The sequence below is a fragment of the Myotis daubentonii genome, chromosome 10 (assembly GCF_963259705.1).
Source record: "Myotis daubentonii chromosome 10, mMyoDau2.1, whole genome shotgun sequence".
Lineage (NCBI taxonomy): Eukaryota > Metazoa > Chordata > Mammalia > Chiroptera > Vespertilionidae > Myotis > Myotis daubentonii.
This window is the reverse complement of record NC_081849.1, coordinates 8,396,411-8,414,568: the sequence shown is the minus strand read 5'-3', so window position 1 is coordinate 8,414,568 and position 18,158 is coordinate 8,396,411. Positions and strand designations below refer to the sequence as shown.

At 42.6% G+C, this 18,158-nt stretch overlaps 1 protein-coding gene across 1 annotated transcript; it reads right to left on the bottom strand.

The window, feature by feature from the left end:
* Positions 1 to 490: 490 nt before the first annotated feature.
* Positions 491 to 16,048, bottom strand: LOC132211396 (GTPase IMAP family member 8-like). The gene is made up of 4 exons (XM_059656090.1): positions 15,792 to 16,048; positions 10,219 to 10,294; positions 4,175 to 4,220; positions 491 to 2,326 (listed from the first exon to the last, which is right to left on the bottom strand). The coding sequence occupies exons 1-4, from the start codon at positions 15,848 to 15,850 to the stop codon at positions 1,701 to 1,703; spliced, it is 807 nt and encodes a 268-aa protein (XP_059512073.1). The 5' UTR covers positions 15,851 to 16,048; the 3' UTR covers positions 491 to 1,700.
* Positions 16,049 to 18,158: the final 2,110 nt, after the last annotated feature.

Sequence of the window (18,158 nt, the reverse complement as noted above, 5' to 3'; positions counted from 1 at the left end):
AGCCACCTCCAATAAACCTCTTGCACTCACTCTTTCTCAGCAAGTGCTTCTAGAAGGAACTAATGTAGTATTGTCTCCTCCTCAAGAATGGCCCTAAAGGAATGTGGGGATATATGGCAGGCCCTACATGAAACAGAAACCCACAAGCTCCTGACCTCATTAGCTCCCATGTCAACTGCTCAGCATGGCTGGCACTTTGGGATTTGTCTCTGCCTTCAAACAGAGGAATGTTCTGGAAAGAGGTACAAATGACTTCTAGACCTTCTCCCTGACATGTTTCAGGTAACACTTATTTATCCTGGTTATAGTGAAATTTCCAGAGTAGTACATTATTGAGTTGGCTGACACCTAGTAAAGTGACCATCACCCATAACCTAAAGGTCCCAGGCACCAAATGTGCAAAAGCCTTGGTGAGTCCAGGTATATTCTGCCTCTGGGAGGAGCCATGCTCTTCCCCAAGACAAAATAAAAGCAATCAGGAGGCTGAGAGTTTATAATACAATTAATCTTTATTCTTTGATTCAAGTGAGTGTATTTTCACATGAATTTTTCAGAATTTGTCATAGCAAGGGTTGTTAGGGTACAAAAGTATTAATACTCTTATAAATGGCCTAATATTGAAGGTAAGCTGATACTTTCAAAAACAAAGGCAGATGATCCTGTCCCAAAGCATCTATAAAGTGTTAATATTGAAAACATCTGGTCCTACATCTACTGGAAGAAGATTCTATAGCTCTCATCTCATATAGTGCCCCATCAGGGAGCTCTCAAATGTATCTGTTCAACCATGAGTGGAACATCATCACCATCTAGGAACTGAGAAGCAACCCAAAGTGTAGAGGCTGCATGAGAATGAATCTGGACCACGGGCAGTGCACCCAACTCATAGGACCTGCCCCCCAACATGAGACACCATAAGCCCCTAATGTGTTTGACCACTATTATGTGAGTTCTCTGAGTTTTATCCTCATTCCTAACCCTCATGATAAAAAAAGAGATATAGGTGCAAAGGAGTTTTCAATAAACTCTTCAGATGAAATCTATATTATTCCTATAATTTAAAAATTTGCAAGTTTGTCTAATTTTGACAATTTTACTGGGATTCCAATTGTTGTTCTAGTCTATTGCACTATGATGATTTAACAATACAGTCCTTTGAATCCTCTCAGAGGTATGTTCATTTTCTCAGAGTAATGAGAGAGGGGATGACAGGGTCCTTTGCATTTAGACTTGAAATGGAGAGGACACAAAGGAACAGCCACCATGTTAGGAAAGGATAGCTCAGGGGCCAGTGGGCCAGGCAGGCAGGGAGGAAGCCCATAGGAGTCCCATGCCCAGGACTTGCACACATGTGGGCACCTTGATTCTTTGTAACTATATGTATTACGGCTGTGTCCTTGTTCCTGGTGTCTGTCCTGACTGCAATCTACCTACACAGGTAAGGTGGTTCTTGTGACTTGATTCTGACTCTTTTTCCCTACCTTATTTCTTCTTGCTCCTGTATAATCCCCTACTACCCGCTTGAACCTCACAATTTATTTACATACAAAGAGGTAAAGCATCACACAGTAAGACACATTGACTTCTCAAGCCCCCAAAGTTATGAACCCAGTTCCCACCCATCAATCCTCCCATAGCCCCCAACCTGAGCATGTCTCTAACTTAAAGAGACCCCAGGCATTTCAGCCACCTATGAAGACCTATCTTTTACTTTCTTTAGAAATTTTTTTGGGATTTTGCTTTTCCTGGACATCTTTAGTTATTTTGTTCCCTTTATAGTTACCTATCAGCTCCTTGGCCATTTTCAAAAGATCTATTGCCTGGTCTTCCCTGGCTTGGCCAGTTTCTCTGTTATTAAAAGCACAAACTCGCTCCCCACACTTTTTAATTGTCTTCCTAAGAAACTTGTTTTCTGTGTTTTTGCAGTAATCTTTAATATCTCCACCCTCCAGGTCTTCCTTCCGGGTAAAAACCACAATCATGTATTTCCTAACTTCTTTTCCGAAGATGGTCTTTAGTGTCGTCATCACCTTTTTGTCTTCGTCAGTGACCCGTCCCAGCTGGAGCACCAGGACAAGAACCGTGTTGCCGTTACTTAAGGGCATATACTTTTGGACCAGAGATGTGTCACTGGACAGCAGACGAACCTCAGGGGTGTCCACAACCACAATTTCCTGCTCAGCCCCTGTCTTCTTTTCTTTCTGGCACTTGGTGGTGACTGGCTGGGCTCTGAGTTGAGAGAGGAAATATGACTTCCCGAGGATGGTATTCCCAGTGGCACTCTTCCCAACCCCGCTCTTTCCCACGAGGATAATGTTCAGGGTCTCTGTCAGAGGAAAGCAGGAAAGAGTTGAGACCCTGGGTTGATCTGAGTGTGCCTTTCAAAGGCACATATTTCAGCCAAGGACACTCAGGGAGCATCAGGGCTGCCTTCCCAGAGCAGCTCCAGCCCCGAGCATGGGAATGGCTTCCTCCAGACAACCAGTGAACTCAGAAGCAGGAGTTGGATCACAGTCCCTGCCCTGTGTTCACCCACTGACATGCTGTCATTCCCATCTCTGAATTTGGCCCTTTTTCTGGTGCCTTCTTTGATATTATGGCACCTTGTGAGTGTTTTGTTACTCTTCACCTCCTCACCTGGATCCTGTCTACTCATCTTATCTCTATCTTCTGTTCCTGCTGTGACTATTTATTCCCACTTCAGACTAATGCTAACTGTAGCAAAGTCTCCTGGATGTATTTGAAAAATGATTCCATAAAATTACTTTATGTGAAAAAGCAACTACACATACCATCTGTGGGTTACTAGATGGAGTACGCTAGAAGCCATTTCTCATTATAACCACATTCAACTTAACTGTGTTGTTCATTGATGTCAAAAGGCACCTCATGGCTTTAATAATGAGTACCCACTAACACTGTTCTTTGTGGTGTCAATGATGACGAATATATTTCCCTACAGATGGAATTATAGGAATAATATGATGTATATCACATTTCATGTTCCTGGGAGGTTAAAATGTTAAACTTGGCTTCACTGAGCTTGGTCCTTAGTGTTCCTCTCATTTTGCTACCGAAGGTAAGTACTGCAGCTAAAGACTGTGGGATAAAGCAAGGCCAGGGAAAATCTGAGATCAAAATGACACTGAGTGGTATATTCATGAAATAGTATACAACTCAGCATTTAATAAAAGACAAGATTGAACTACTGATATACAACATGGCTGTATCTCCAAAACATGCTAAGCAAAATAAGCCAGATACCAAACCACATGCAATATGAGTGCATTATATGAAGATAAAAAACAGACAAGATTAACCAGTGCCAGTAAAAGTCTGGAGAGTGGTTTCCTTTGGTGATCTCTTGTAAGGGGATGGAAATGAGCCATATCTTTATCTAGATGATGGTCACATATGTGTATATGTGTAAAAGTTATTGAGTTGTATACTTAAGATTTCTGAATTTTACTTTATTTAAATTAAATCGCAATAAATTTCTGTAAAAACCTGCACCACAAAACTGTCTCTGCATACATGCCCTGTTCCTACCACTTCTCCTGTGATCTAAGGTTAACACCAGATCTATGTGCTGAGCAAATGGCAGAGTCAGCAATTCCAGGGATATTCACTGAGTCTCCGTCATCCAGGGTGCCATCCCTGTGGAATGTCACTAAGCGTCTGCCTGGCAAGCTTGGGAGTGGAGTGATCATGACATGTAAAGAAAGCAGCTGAAATGCAGGAACTCCCTACCCTTTTCTGTTGTCTTTGGAAAGTTACTGACATGTGCAGAGTTTAGGATACATCACTAATGACAATCAATATATGGATACTGAGCTTCATCACTGAATTCTGCATAGTAGTGCTATCAGTGAAGGAAGTGTTTGCTTCCAGGACCAGAAGGAAGAGGCCAAATAGGCACAGCAAGTGAACCCAGTTTTGTAACATTTTAGAGGACAGGTACACCCACAAAGGGTCCAAGACCTTTGCTGGTGCTACATCTACTCAAAAGTGTTAAGAGTTCCCTAGAGACAGGTTGTAGTCATTGATCTGAGCAAGGTCTTCAGGATACATTTTTGCTCTGATTTATCTAGATATTTTCCCCACTTCACTTTGATGCACAACACATTCAAAGGAATTCAGATATGAGCTTAACATAGTTTAAGGATCTCCTTACCATTTGGATTGCCCCTTTCCTGAGATGTAGCTTCTTTCACACAGTCCTGGAAAATAAGGATGGAAAATGATGTATACCGATCTGAAATGTCATCTTTTCACAAAGTAAAGAAATGGAGCATAGTGTGTAGTTTGGAGTAATTTGATGAATAGGCTGTGGTCAAATAAAGACCATGGTCATGGGCCTTGCTGGCCATTGTAGACTTGTCCATAATGACAATACTGAGACTCTACTGCTTCTGCCACTTTAACGGGTTTCCCAGGTGCATGATGGATCTTGCTCTCACTCAGAGGAGCCCCACAGATGCCATCTACAAGGCATTGTTCCTGAAGCTGTAATTTCACTTCTCTACAGTTCCTAACACTAATTCCTTGTAAAGTCTTCCAGGGTTTCTGCTATTCCTGAAGAAAATCCAGAGACTTCAGGAAAACTTCTGCACTCCCTGGAAGAATAAATGCACTCAGTGATGCCTGTGATGTGCAGTTGAAAGACAAGGGGAAGTGAGGAGATTGGAAAACAGGCTCCCCACATCTCTCCAATGCCCTCTTCCATCACTGGCACCCTCAATGTAGAGATGAATCTTCTTCTAACATAAATCCAGTAACATTTGGGACCTTCCTCATCCATGTGGGCAAATGAAGATGATGACAAAGGATGGATAGCCACATACCTGACATTCCCTTCACCTGCCTGGTAAGCCTTATATTGATTCCCCAAATTTAAATTTAAAAGGGAATAAAAATGTGAAAACATGATATGCAATCTTGATTAATCTGCTATTCTTAGAAGCTTTCTATACTTTATTTTAACCTTGTCTTTGTTAAGTCTCCATGCCAGCCACGTTCCCTGCTTTCTAACCTGGCCTGACACAAAACCATTGATACTATCAATAATCTCTCTACCTGGGGCTCTCTCATTTCACTCTGGTTGTTAGACTTTCTTCACCTCCTACATCCCACCAAAATTCTCTCATGTTTTTTTAAAATCCAAAGGATTGTTACCATGCAAATGCATATGATCTAAAATTTAATAATTTTAACATCTCCAATCCACCAGAAAATAAGTTGTTAACTCATATATTCTTCTATGTTTTTCTATGTTTATACAAACACATAGAAGCATATACAAACACATAGAAAGATTTATTAGGCTTTCTATTCTGCAATAAACTTAATAACATGTCTGTAAGTCTACCAAGTAGATTTAATTTATTCCATTTGCAACCATTTATGCTAATACAACCATTCCTTTATTGATACTGGCTATTTCTGGTTTTTATATTTCAAAATATGCAGTGATGAATGTCCTTGTCCTTGCACCTTTATATATACTTATATTTCTCTGTCTGTATATTAGAATAAGAACTTTCACTCCATCTTTGGGTTATATTAAATCTTTAATGTCTCCTTAACTTATTTGAAACTCATATACTTCTATAATTATAATAACAATCATCATAATAGCAGCTAATAATGATTGAACATTAACCCAGTTTCAAGTATTTGCAGATTACTTTGTAAGCAAGTCACTTAATCCTTACAACAATCTCTGAGATACATATTATTATCTCCATCTTACAGAAGATGAAACTAAATTGTGTCCTCATGGAGTTTGTGGGTAGGCAACCATTGCAAATACATCTGGAGGAATCACTTGATGTGATGGTGACCATGTGAGGAGCACCAATAGGGCTGAGGGGCTGAGGAAGCTCATTCCAAGGGACAATCAGGAGGATTCCTTGAGGAAGTGAGTTTAAGATAAGGTGATGGATAAATAAAAACAGACCTGGTATAAGGGATGGGAAGAGTCAAAAGATATAACTCTAAAAGTTTGAAGCTCTAGCGTGGACGTTAGTATAATTCATGGACTAAAGGGGAGGCTGGTGAGACTAGTACATAGAAAGCAAGGTAGAGGGTTAGGGACCAATCAGGTCATCAATTCTGAACTTGACCTGAAGATCAGCAGGAAGTTACTAGAGCATTTTAAATAAGAGAGTGCAGCCGAAACCGGTTTGGCTCAGTGGATAGAGCGTCGGCCTGGGGACTGAAAGGTCCCGGGTTCGATTCCAGTCAAGGGCATGTACCTGGGTTGTGGGCACATCCCCAGTAGGAGATGTGCAGGAGGCAGCTGATCAATGTTTCTCTCTCATCGATGTTTCTAACTATCTCTCTCCCTTCCTCTCTGTAAAAAATCAATAAAATATATTTAAAATAAATAAATAAGAGAGTGCAATGTCCAGGTTACATTGCATAAACTCATTCTGTACCCTTTCTCTTCTCTGCTGACAGCACTGTTCCTTGTTGCCATCAAAGGAGAGAGAGAGAGAGAGAGAGAGAGAGAGAGAGAGAGAGAGAGAGAGAGAGAGAGTTCAGGCCTAGAGACAAGAGAGTAAGTGAATTCAAAACTCTCGAGTCTCAGTGTCCTCATCTGTAGAACATCTGTGCATAAAGTTGTTATGAAGGCTAAATCAGTTCATGTATGTGCCTTCAATTTAGTAAGTTTTCCCTCTCATGGCCATCAGATTTGAATTTAATACACATCAGATCTAAGAAGATTCACTGACACAAAGGCCCCTGTGCTGAATTTTTGCTTGTCTTAACATTCTCTGGCACTTATATTTACAGAATTCTCTATAGCAACATTCATTTAGTCACACTGACTCAATAATTGCTTTGTTTCTTATTATGCATAAGTTAAAGTATAAGCTCCTCAGAGGCAAAAGCTTGCATTCCTTAGCTTTTTTTAATTTTTTTATTTTGTGTTGTTTTATTTTTTTTAATTAAATCTTTATTGTTCAGATTATTACATTTGTTCCTCTTTTTTTCCCCCCCATAACTCCCCTCCTCCCAGTTCCCGCCCCACCCTCCGCCCTCACTCCCCACCCACTGTCCTCATCCATAGGTGCATGATTTTTGTCCAGTCTCTTCCCACATCTCCCACACCCCTTTCCCCCCCAAGAATAGTCAGTCCATTCCCTTTCTATGTCCCTGATTCTATTATAATCAACAGTTCATTCTGTTCATCAGATTATTTATTCACTTGATTCTTAGATTCACTTGTTGATAGGTGCATATTTGTTGTTCATAATTTGTATCTTTACCTTTTTCTTCCTCTTCCTCTTCTTAAAGGATACCTTTCAGCATTTCATATAATCCTGGTTTGGTGGTGATGAACTCCTTTAGTTTTTCCTTATCGGTGAAGCTCTTTATCTGACCTTCTGTTCTGAATGATAGCTTTGCTGGATAAAGTAATCTTGGTTGTAGGTTCTTGGTATTCATCACTTTGAATATTTCTTGCCACTCCCTTCTGGCCTGCAAAGTTTCTGTTGAGAAATCAGCTGACAGTCGTATGGGTATTCCCTTGTAGGTAACTGGGTTTCTTTCTCTTGCTGCTTTGAAGATTCTCTCTTTGTCTTTTGCTCTTGGCATTTTAATTATGATGTGTCTTGGTGTGGTCCTCTTTGGATTCCTTTTGTTTGGGGTTCTCCGCGCTTCTTGGACCTGTAAGTCCATTTCTTTCACCAGGTGGGGGAAGTTTTCTGTCATTATTTCTTCAAATAGGTTTTCAATATCTTGCTCTCTCTCATCTTCTGGCACCCCTATAATTCTGATGTTGGTACGCCTGAAGCTGTCCCAGAGGCTCCTTACACTATCCTCGCATTTTTGGATTCTTTTTTCATTTTGCTTTTCCAGTTGGGTGTTTTTTGCTTCCTCGCATTTCAAATCATTGACTTGATTCTTGCGCTCCTCTGGTCTGCTGTCGGGCGTCTGTATAATATTCGTTATTTCAGTCCGTGTATGCTTAATTTCTAGTTGGTTCCCCAATATAAGATCGAGGGTCTTATTAGTTTTCGTGTAGATCTCATTAAGTTTATCGGCAGCTTCTAAACAGTTCTTGAGAGACCTTAAAAGTGTGGTTCTGAACTCTATATCTTCCATTGACAATTTTGTCCTGTTTCTTTGTCTCCGCATTTTTTTTATGCTTTCTTGGTGCACCCCCTAGTGGTCTTTGTTCGAAGTCTTATAGTTAAATCTTGATTGTTGTAGCTAATTCCAGGGAGGGTTTGACCTCCAGGCCAAGTGGCTATGAGAATCAGCTGTGTCAGCAGTGAGAGAACTTCTGTCCTCTAGGGAGGTGCTAATCTAGCTTTTGCCTGAGGCTATCCGGCAAATGCCTCTGTGCAGGGCTTGGGCGGGGCGGGTCGCACAGGATCAACAGGGTGGGCCGGAGAAAGCAGTTATGGCGGCTCTCAGTCCTGTCCCCAGGGGCTCTGCCTCTCTGAGTCCCAGCAATGGCTGCAAACCTCGGAGAGAAAGCTGCACTCGCTCTGACCGAAGCCAGACAGTCCCGCTTCTCCCGTTTGAGTCTGGGTCCCTAAAGACTCGCCTGTATCTGGTGCTCAGAGTCTGCGACTCCCTCCCAATTGAAAACAACAACCGCGCCCTCCGCCGCCAGCCCGCTCTGCGCACTCCGCACCTCAGAATTTGACTTCACCACTGCGCCTCCTCTGAGCGTCCGTGTGCTTTTCTCTTTCCTCCTAGTTGTAGGACTTCCACTCAGCCAGCGTTCTTGTGGTTCTGGGTGATGTCCCTTCCGTTTTTTGGTTTCACTTTTGAAGTAGTTGTTCAAAGCAGCAAACTCCGGCGTTAACCTATGCCGCCATCTTGGTTCCGCATTCCTTAGCTTTGAATACATTCTTCATTCAAGTTAAAAAATTAAAGAAAATGTCACTCTGGCTGTTGTGTGTGAAATGGATAGATGTGCAAGGCCCAAGAATGATTGAGGGGACAGTTGTTAGTAGATTATTTGTAAAATAGTTCAGGCAAGAGAGAACGCTGGATTGGACCAGGTGGTGGTTGTGGAGGTGGGGAGAAGCAGGTATTCCCAGATGCATGATCATACAGACTTGAGGATTTCTTGGACAGCAGATGCTAGCTGTGGTATCAAAGTGGACTTCTGGGTTTGAGTTTGAAAAGCATGATGAGAAGCACAATCATTTACCAAGTTGAGAGGAAAACAGAAGTCTTTCTGATTTAAGAGGGAAAGCCAGAAGTTTGGACATGTTAAGTCTGGGATCCTATAAAATAGCCCAGTGAAGATATCAAGTAGCAATTGGAACTCAGAGGAGAGACCTGAAATAGACCTACTAATTTGGAAACTGTTAGCAATAGACAGAGCTCAAAGCTGTAAAATGTGGAAACACCTAAGGGAGAGTGTAAAGAGTTGAGAAGAGTCTAGAACCATGCAGATGCCAACTTTTAGAGCTCTTCACAACAGGTTCAGCAATCACCAGAGTGGCCAGAAAAGTGTTGCGGGTGGGGATGCAAGAAGAGGATAGTTTTATTGAAGCCAAGGAAATCTAATCAGTCATTTATGTCCGAAACTATGAGGGGTAATGCTGGAAGCTACCCATTGTGTATGCTATCAGGAAAGTGTAAACAAGGAACCCAGAATGCTGATGAACACTGAGCTCTTGCAAGGGCCAAAGCTAAGCACCTACTGTTTAGTCGAGACAATGGTGGCTCAAGCAATTTCCTGACCTAATAGTCTCAAAGTAAATCTTTACTAATATTTACTGACCTTTAAAATAGTCTGTCTGCTACTGTAATTGCCTGCCTGACTAAGGTCTCTATGTGTATCTAAAATTGAATAAAAGGCTGGCAGGGCCTGGGCATCAGTGAAGCCTTTCCTCTTGAGAAGTACTCCCCTCCTGGCCCCCAATTTCCAAATTCATATTTCTTGTCTAGTCTCATCATTTATGCGTGACCCTTCTCCAGGTCCTGAACCCAAGCCATGCAGAACATGGCTATCACAACTTTCACAGGTAAAATCAGACAAGGATGTAAATTTATCCATTAACTTACCAATGAAGTCCAAAGGATAATATTCAAAGTAACCTACTATCTGGTGCCTCATCTTTTCAGATTATGGATAAATATCCCCTTAAACAAAGCCTAAGAACCTTTTCACTTGACTGTGCCCATCTTCATCCACTCGATCTACACAACACAGAGATCCTTGGAGACCTTAACATGAATTCTCACCTGGGATCCATTACCTTCATTTCTGAAGTTCACATGGTAGGGGCTTCTGTTCTCATGCTCCAAATGTTTGACCATGCTGAGAGAGGGAGAGGAGAGAGAGAGAGAGAGAGAGAGAGAGAGAGAGAGAGAGAGAGAGAGAGATCAATTTTTGTTCTACTTACTTATGTATATACTAGAGTTCTGGTGCATGAATTTGTGCATGGGTGGGGTCCCTCTGGGTGGCCTGCAGGGATCCGGCCAAAACCCGCAGTTTAATACTGCCTGCACGTCCTACCTGCCTCTCCTGCTCATCCCAGCCCCACTGTGCCTGCCGCGGGCTCGCATCCAATCAGTCCTCATCCGGAGGGGCTCATGCTGCCACAGCAGAGCTTGCCAGCCATGAGCCCTGCATCTGGCACCCTCCCAAGGGGAGTGGCTTGCGGGATAGAGCTGAAAAGCGCTCTCCAACATCCCCTCAGGGGTTCTGGATTGGTAGAGAGAGCAGGCCAGGCTGAAGGACCCCACTGGTGCACAATCTGGCCTGGGGAGAGACCGCAGAAGGGCTTCAGGGCATGTCCAGACCATCACGTTCAGTCCCGATTGGCCAGACACCAGCAGCAAGCTAACCTACCAGTCAGAGCATCTTCCCTCTGGTGGTCAGTGCACATCATAGCAACTTGTCGACTGGTCGACTGTCTGCCCTCTGGTGGTCAGTGTATGTCATAGTGACTGGTCGACCAGTTGACTGTCTACCCCCTGATAGTCAGTGCACATCATAACAAGCAATTGAGCTGTCTTAGCATATTATTAGCATTTTATACTTTGATTGGTTGTTCGGTTGTTCTGCCATTCAGTCTATTTGCATATTACGCTTTTATTATATAGGATTGGTTGCTTCTGTATGTGTCTTGAGGGGAGATCAAACACACAACCTTGGAGTATTGGAATAATGTTCTAACCAACTGAGCTACCTGGCCAGGGCTGGAAATACTATTATTTTCTTGATCACAGGGGCAGAGTACAGCAGAGATGTCCTATTGTCACCCTTTCACCCTTCTTTTTGCATAAAATTTAAATGTGATGTCTGTAACTGGAGCTGTCTCATGGAATAATAAAGTAACAAATAAGAAGACAAGTCAACATGCACCATTCAAGCCAAAGGAAGGCAGAGTAGAAAGATAAAAGGATTCCTAATGACATCACTGAGCCAGATCTCTCTGTAATCACCTCTTTGTTAAATGAACACATAATATTCTTACAATTTAAGCTGTTGCTACACCAAGTGTGATTTGTAGTATTGCCACCAACTGGATTCTTAAAGAAATGCAGTATTTCAGGCCCTTCCCCAGACTTGATGAATCAGAATCTGTAATTTAACAACTTCCAGGTGGTTCCCATGAACATGCAAGTTTCAGAAGCATCTTTAGTTAAAAATTAGCATGCCTGAGTCAGAATCTACATAAAGAGCCAAGTTTTCCAGCACAGTCTACAGAATAGTCAGCCCATCAGCTATCAGGTACCTGTATCTCCGAGTCTGTCCCCATGCTCCCTATTGTATCCATTGGTCTCGGTCTATTCATGAACCACAATGTCTTCATTACTAAAACCATTATGACTTAGTCAGCATAACTTTAATATAGATCTTAGTTAACTGATCGGGCAGGTCTCAACACCTTGCTATTGTTCAAATGTGTCTCTCTATTCTTGGCCTTTCAATCTTCTAGAGGGCTTTTAAAATCAGTTCTTATTTTCTTTCGAAAATCCTGTTGAAATTTTAAATTCCAGTGATTGAATTTTTAGCTTAGTTCAAAAAGAACTAACATCTTCATAGTGTTGTAATTCTCTTCATTGTTCTTAATCAGTTTAAAATATGTGGTTTCTTTTTGGTCCATAAATGAAGAGAGATGATTATTAAATTTAAAACTGTATTGGGAGCCCGGTTATCTTTTTACTTATTTCTAGCACTATTAGTTTCTGGTCAGAAGACATCTCTATAAAATATTTGTCATTAGTTGAGGTTTACTTTTTGGCTGAATAATTTTTGTAAATGTTTCATGTGGGCTTGTAAAGAGCGCATAACCTCTAACTGTGGGTGTTTTTCACATTCAGAGACCCCACCTTGTGTCTTGCACCTTGGCTCCAGATGCCCAGGATGTCTAGTATGGGCTTGCCTTCACCCCTCTCCTCCTGTCCCCTGGCAAGATTCCTTCCTGTTTGTCACCACTCCACTTCAAAGTCACCTCCACAGGAAGGCTTTCCTGTATTTTCCATATTGAACTGATCATTGGCTCTTTTCTGGACTTTGGAAATAACATTATTACTGGTCTCCCTGCCTCCAACCTCCTCACAACAAAAAACAGATAATATCACTCATCAGTCCAAAGTCACTAAAGAGCTTCCCACCTATCCAAGGAACTAGTAATAGGCCAAGGCTTTATAGTGGTCCAAGACCCCACCTAACTGGGGCTTTGGCTGCCCCCCTGACCTTATCACCCACCCTCTACACCTGGCTTTGTCACATCAGTCTCCTTGCTGTTCCCCAACATGTGACCTTGGGATTTTGTGCTGGTTGTTCATCTGCGCTATGACAGTCTTTCCCCGGATTGTGTAAGGCAGGTTCACTTCCAATAGGTCTCTCCCATATCATCTCTGTGGCACAGGAGGCTTTCATCTGTCACCTTATATTTGAGAGCACCCTGCTCCCTGCACCTCCCCAGCATTCCCCAACACCCAGCTCTGTTTTCCAACCCAGCACCCACTGCTACCACCTTTCACATTGTGTCTTTATTTGCTTAAGACTTTCTTTTTATCTTCCCACCACTAAAGGGTAAATTCCACCAGAATGGAGACTTGTCCTGTTTTGTTCACTCCTGTATCTACAATATAGAGAAGGCATTTGTTATATCCTTGCTTATGATCCAGTAGATGCTTTTTGGCTTAAAGAACAAAGAAATGCAGCTGAAGAAAGTGAACAATGAGAAAGGTACTTTTTTTGTGTTGTTATTTAATAGTTCATACCATTTAAGAGCACAGTGTCTTGTAAAGTATACTATAGTCTAACCATTATATTGTACCCCTAAAACCAATACAAAATAATATTAAACATAAACTTTAATTGAAATAAAAGAATAGTATATTAAGAAAGACTAAATAAAAATTTCAAAAAATAAAAAGATCAAATAACTAGTTGATTATTTTTGTTTGGTATGGGGAAATGAAATGTAATCATTTAATTTCATCATTATTGATGAAAATACTTTTGTCTAATAGAACAGGGATGTGTAAAAAAATAAACTATGCTAGCCCTGGCCCAATAGCTCAGTTGGTTAGAGCATTGCCCTGATGTGCCAAAGTTGTGGATTTGATCCCCAGTAAGGGGACATAGAAAAAGCAACCAATGAATGCAACAATAAGTGGAAATTAAAAAAATGGATCTCTCTCTCTCTCTCTCTCTCTCTCTCTCTCTCTCTCTCTCTCTCTCTCTTTCTCTCTCCCCTTCTGTCTCTCTCTCAAATCAATTTAAAAATTCCATGCCATTGTCAGAAACCATTAGTATACTTAGCCTATCATTCCTCCAAAATTTTAGTAAGATATAAAAATTGGAATATAAAAGCTTCATGACATCAAATAAAAGGACACCAAAGTATCTGTTTGGGTGAATTCTCTCTTAATGAAATCAACACAAACCTGAGAGCGAGAGCAAGAGAGAGAGAAGAGTAAGTGGCTTACGGAAGGGAGAGCCCCAGTGGAAGGGAAGAATCAGAAGTGATAGGAAAGGCCTTGATCGACCCTCCTTCAAGAAGCCCCACCAGGAAGGACAAAGACTGCAGAGGCGAGGAGCCACCCATCAGAGTCATGGACAGATGCCTGGGCTCTTCTCTAGAACCCTCTGGACCCCTCTTACAAGACTCAAGAGGGAAAGCCTCCTCAGCCTGAAAACCACACCCCACAGCTGTTACTCTGAGGAGAAGGAGAGTCTTTATAGCCTAAGTCTGTCGCTATTGGACTCTTCTAAGAGCATGTTCTTGCCCTAACACACAGCCATATAAAGAAACTCTTACCCTAACTCCTTATTAATAGTCCCCATTATTTTAATTATAACACTGTTTCCATCTGATATTATTTACTGTCTGCTTTTTAATTTTCTCTCTATTGTCCTTAGTATGAAAGTCCATAAGAGCAGAGACCTAGCCTGTCTTATTCTGTGTCCCTGGGCCTGGTATGGGGCCTGCCATATAGTACAGGGTGGTCAAAAATTGATTTACAGTTGTCCATATGGAAAATAATACAATAATTAATCAATAATCATACAAAAATAAACTGTTTCTCATACTCATAACTGTAAACCTACTTTTGCCCCACCCTATACATGCACAATAAATGGTGTTAAATGAGTGAGCATGAGTGGGGGTGAGGAAAGGAAGATAATGAGTTTTTACAAGTGTAGAGGGAGGCTGCAGTGATGTTACCTTGACTAATAAAAGAGAAGTAATTGTATGTTGTATCCTAAGTCAGTGAAATGGTACCATTTTCCTACATTAATTATAAAACTGACTCTAATGGGTAAATAAGCGGAGACTTCACGCAGGTCTGGAAGAGAAAGGAATTTCTTGTCCACATGAGCACCACTATTTTACGTGGTTCCCAGCATAGTGGACGTAAATGATGTTGCTGAACTCTTTCCAGGCCAGGACACCAGACTGAATCAGGATTGTTCTCTCTCTTTCTCCCTTTAGTTTTTCTCCACACATACAATTGCCCAACCTATACCATTTCCACCCAGGCATACAGAAAATACTTTTAAAGAAAAAGGAAACCAGAACTCCCTCCTTCACTCTTTCCTTTAAAACCTACAGTTCCCTCTGATCATCTGCCAGGCCCTCTGGAGACCCCACCAGAGCAATGGAGAGAAAAAGACAGAAAGCTTTCCTTCAGAACTCCAGTCTCACGACACAGCCCAAGGGGGACCCGGCTTCAGGCATCCACACAAAACTTCCAGGGAGTCCTCCTACACCAGGTGGTTCACAGCCACTGAAAAGGGGTCAGAAAGCTTCCATAGCTCCTCTGGGGGGACTCAGTCCAGCCCACAGGTCAGTCATGGGGAAGAAGTGAGAGCATTCATGGGTGAGAACCCAGATGGGTTAAATGTAGGTGACATCAGAAATTTTATTTCTGCAAACATTAACCAGCCTCAGTGTTCAGGCACTGGAATCCAAAGTATGCAAAGGTTTGAAAATATTAGAAAAGTGAATGTGGGAAATCAGGGTCCAAACTGCCAGCCTCACAGTGGTGGCTGCTGGAGACACAATCCCAAAGTCAGGAGATACTCAAGAGTGGGCCCCCATTCATTTTCTTTCTCCTCCCCCTCCCACCAGGCCTTCATCCCAGCCTTGGGGGGAGCATCCCATCTAGACAGGCCTCCTCTGGGAACCTGGGAGCCTCTGCCCCTTCCCCCAACCTTGGGGCTTGGCCAACCAGTGCTGAATAAGGAGGAACCATCCCAGAGGCCCTGAGATCACGCCCTCCAGGTGGCTCCTGTCCCCTCTCTGGGTTTCCATCCTGGCAGGTGTAGGCACATATGTGCACACACGTACCTTGGTCCTGTCTCCTGGCCTGTCACAGCCCCAGAACCTCCACCTCGGGCCTGCTCCATTGCTCCGTGGGTGGAAGCAGCTGCTAGTCCCTCTCAGGCAAACAGAATCCAAAGGGGGATGTGGGAGGAGGGACCTGAGGAAGGAAAGCAGGGCAGGATCAGCTCTGCAGGATCTGAGTCTTTCAGACAGTGTTTCCCAGGAGGTAGATGTTTCTAGACATGGGTTTCACAGCCTCAGAAGCACAAACGCAGACACAGGGGAAGTTTAGAATTAGTGCCCGGTCACAGGGTGCACGTCAGAGGCAGGCGGGGTCAGGGAGGGGCAGGCACACGCCTTCCAGTGTGCAGCTGCAGAATGGAAGGCTAGTGGGCAAAGGAGAGAGTCTGGAGCTCCTGCCCCAGGCAGAGCTGTAGAGGATCCCTAGAGAAGGGTCATGGTGCTCAGGGCCCAGCAGGCTGTGTGGGTGGCTTCCTGCTCCTGGGGCAGAAATCATGTCATCTTTAGAAGCTTTGAAGAAGACATTGTTCCACCACCAGCTCCCGACTTCTATCCACCCTGAAGCAACCTTTTCAATGTCCTGTAACAAACCCTCGACTCCTTTTCCAGGAAGAAGTCCCTAGAATCCCCAGCCTGAGTAACTCTTGCCTTCAGACTAATGCTGCTCCAAAGGCAAAGAATTCTTTCCCAGGGCTAGTAGAGCACTTCAAATGCTAGAACATTTATGTTTTCAAATGGCTCAAAACCCCTTTGACAAGAGGTAATAGGTCATGACAGAAAGGAATTGAACAGGGAGCAAGACTTTTTCAAGTTTTTTTTTTTAATTATTATTATGGTAAAAAACAAATAAACAAACAACAAAAAACAAAACAAAACTTCCAACACATTAAATGGACCATCCTAGCGATTTTTATGTGTAATGTTCAGCCTTGTGAAGTATGCTCAGTGGTTGTGCAAAGACCTGAGAACTCACTCTACTTGTTTTTCTCAGTGGTTAGAGCATTTGCCCCAGGCCAAAGAGCAGGTTCGATTCCCAATCAAAGGCACATACCTGGGTTGCAGGTTTGGCCCTTGGCCCTAGTCAGGGTGTGTGTGGGAGGAAACCAATCAATGTGTCTCTCTCACATCAATGTTTCTCTCTCTCTCTCTCTCTCTCTCTCTCTCTCTCTCTCTCTCTCTCATCTCTCTCTCTCTCTGTGTGTTTCCTCCCTTGCATTCTCTCTAAAAAAATCAATGGAAAAAATTATCCTCCAGTGAGGATTAAAAACAACAACAAAAACAATTGAAAACTTGTTCTTGTAACACTGGGACTCCACGCCCATTAGATACAATTCCTGTCCCCCAGTAACCACCTTCTTACTTCTGTTTCTATAATTTTGATGACTTTAGATACTTCATACTGGGGGAATCTGTCCATTTTGGACTGGCTGTTTTTCCTTAGTGTAATGTCCTTGGTGTTCATCCATGAGAGAAGACTTGTAATTGGGATGCCGGGACTGGCCATTCTTTGAATTTGAGTTCACACTTTTATACCAGGCTTGATCTTTGATAGTCAGAAGTGGTGCTGAGCCTTCTGAGATCTGGAGGAAGGAGAAGCAGGCTTGAGGGGCTGCTCTGTCCGCAGGGGCCACCTTCTCTATAATCTGGACATCCCAGGAAGTCCAGAAGGAATAATGTCAGTGCCCACCAAGGGCTTGGGGTTAGGAGCTACCCCTTGGTGGGCACTGACAAAGCCTCTCCCAACTCCCTACCCACTTATCTCCCTTAGTAAGGGGGACCTGATTCTGGAAGGCTTCCATTGTCGGGCATTAGGTCCACTCAAGTGTTAATGCATCAACTCTATCCATTAAAAGATAAGACCAAAGCCTTCTACCCATCATAGTGGCTTACCCCAGCTGTGTCACTCCCAGAAGTAGTTTCAGAAGGCTGTCTCTGATTCTGGCTGGGCCCTGATCTAGGGAAGGAAGATGAGACCAAAAGCTGCAAAACAACAAGCAAACCACAAAACATCTCTTCTCAGCCAATATCATGAGACTGTGAAAAAGAGAAAAAGAAATCAAGACTAAAAAAGAAACGGAAAGCAATCAAACATCTGAAATAACAAGCAGCTGCCAGAAAACAGCTAGAAAAAGCCAGTTGGAGAAAATTCAAAAAAAGATAGCCCTTTTCCTGAAGTTAGGTGGATTGAGCCTTTGAAATAGTCATAAAAAACAAATGGATACCAGAAACAAGTACGGCTATGTCTTCTTGTTAAACCTGGTGGAATAACCTGAACATTCTTATGTCCACACTTGATATTTGTCTCTAATTTATCCAATATTCTAAATATGTGGTAAATTTAAAGTGTTTGTAGAATTGAGTAACTTGTCA

What these genes read in the sequence shown, in the direction of transcription:
- LOC132211396 (XM_059656090.1), bottom strand. Translation starts at nt 15,850, where the DNA reads ATGGAGCAGGCCCGAGGTGGAGGTTCTGGGGCTGTGACAGGCCAGGAG. An exon ending in GGCCAGGAGACAGGACCAAG is followed by an intron (nt 10,295 to 15,791) that starts GTACGTGTGTGC and finishes TCCCTCTCTCAG; the next exon opens with CATGGTCAAACATTTGGAGC. An exon ending in GGAAAGGGGCAATCCAAATG is followed by an intron (nt 2,327 to 4,174) that starts GTAAGGAGATCC and finishes TTCCTCTGACAG; the next exon opens with AGACCCTGAACATTATCCTC.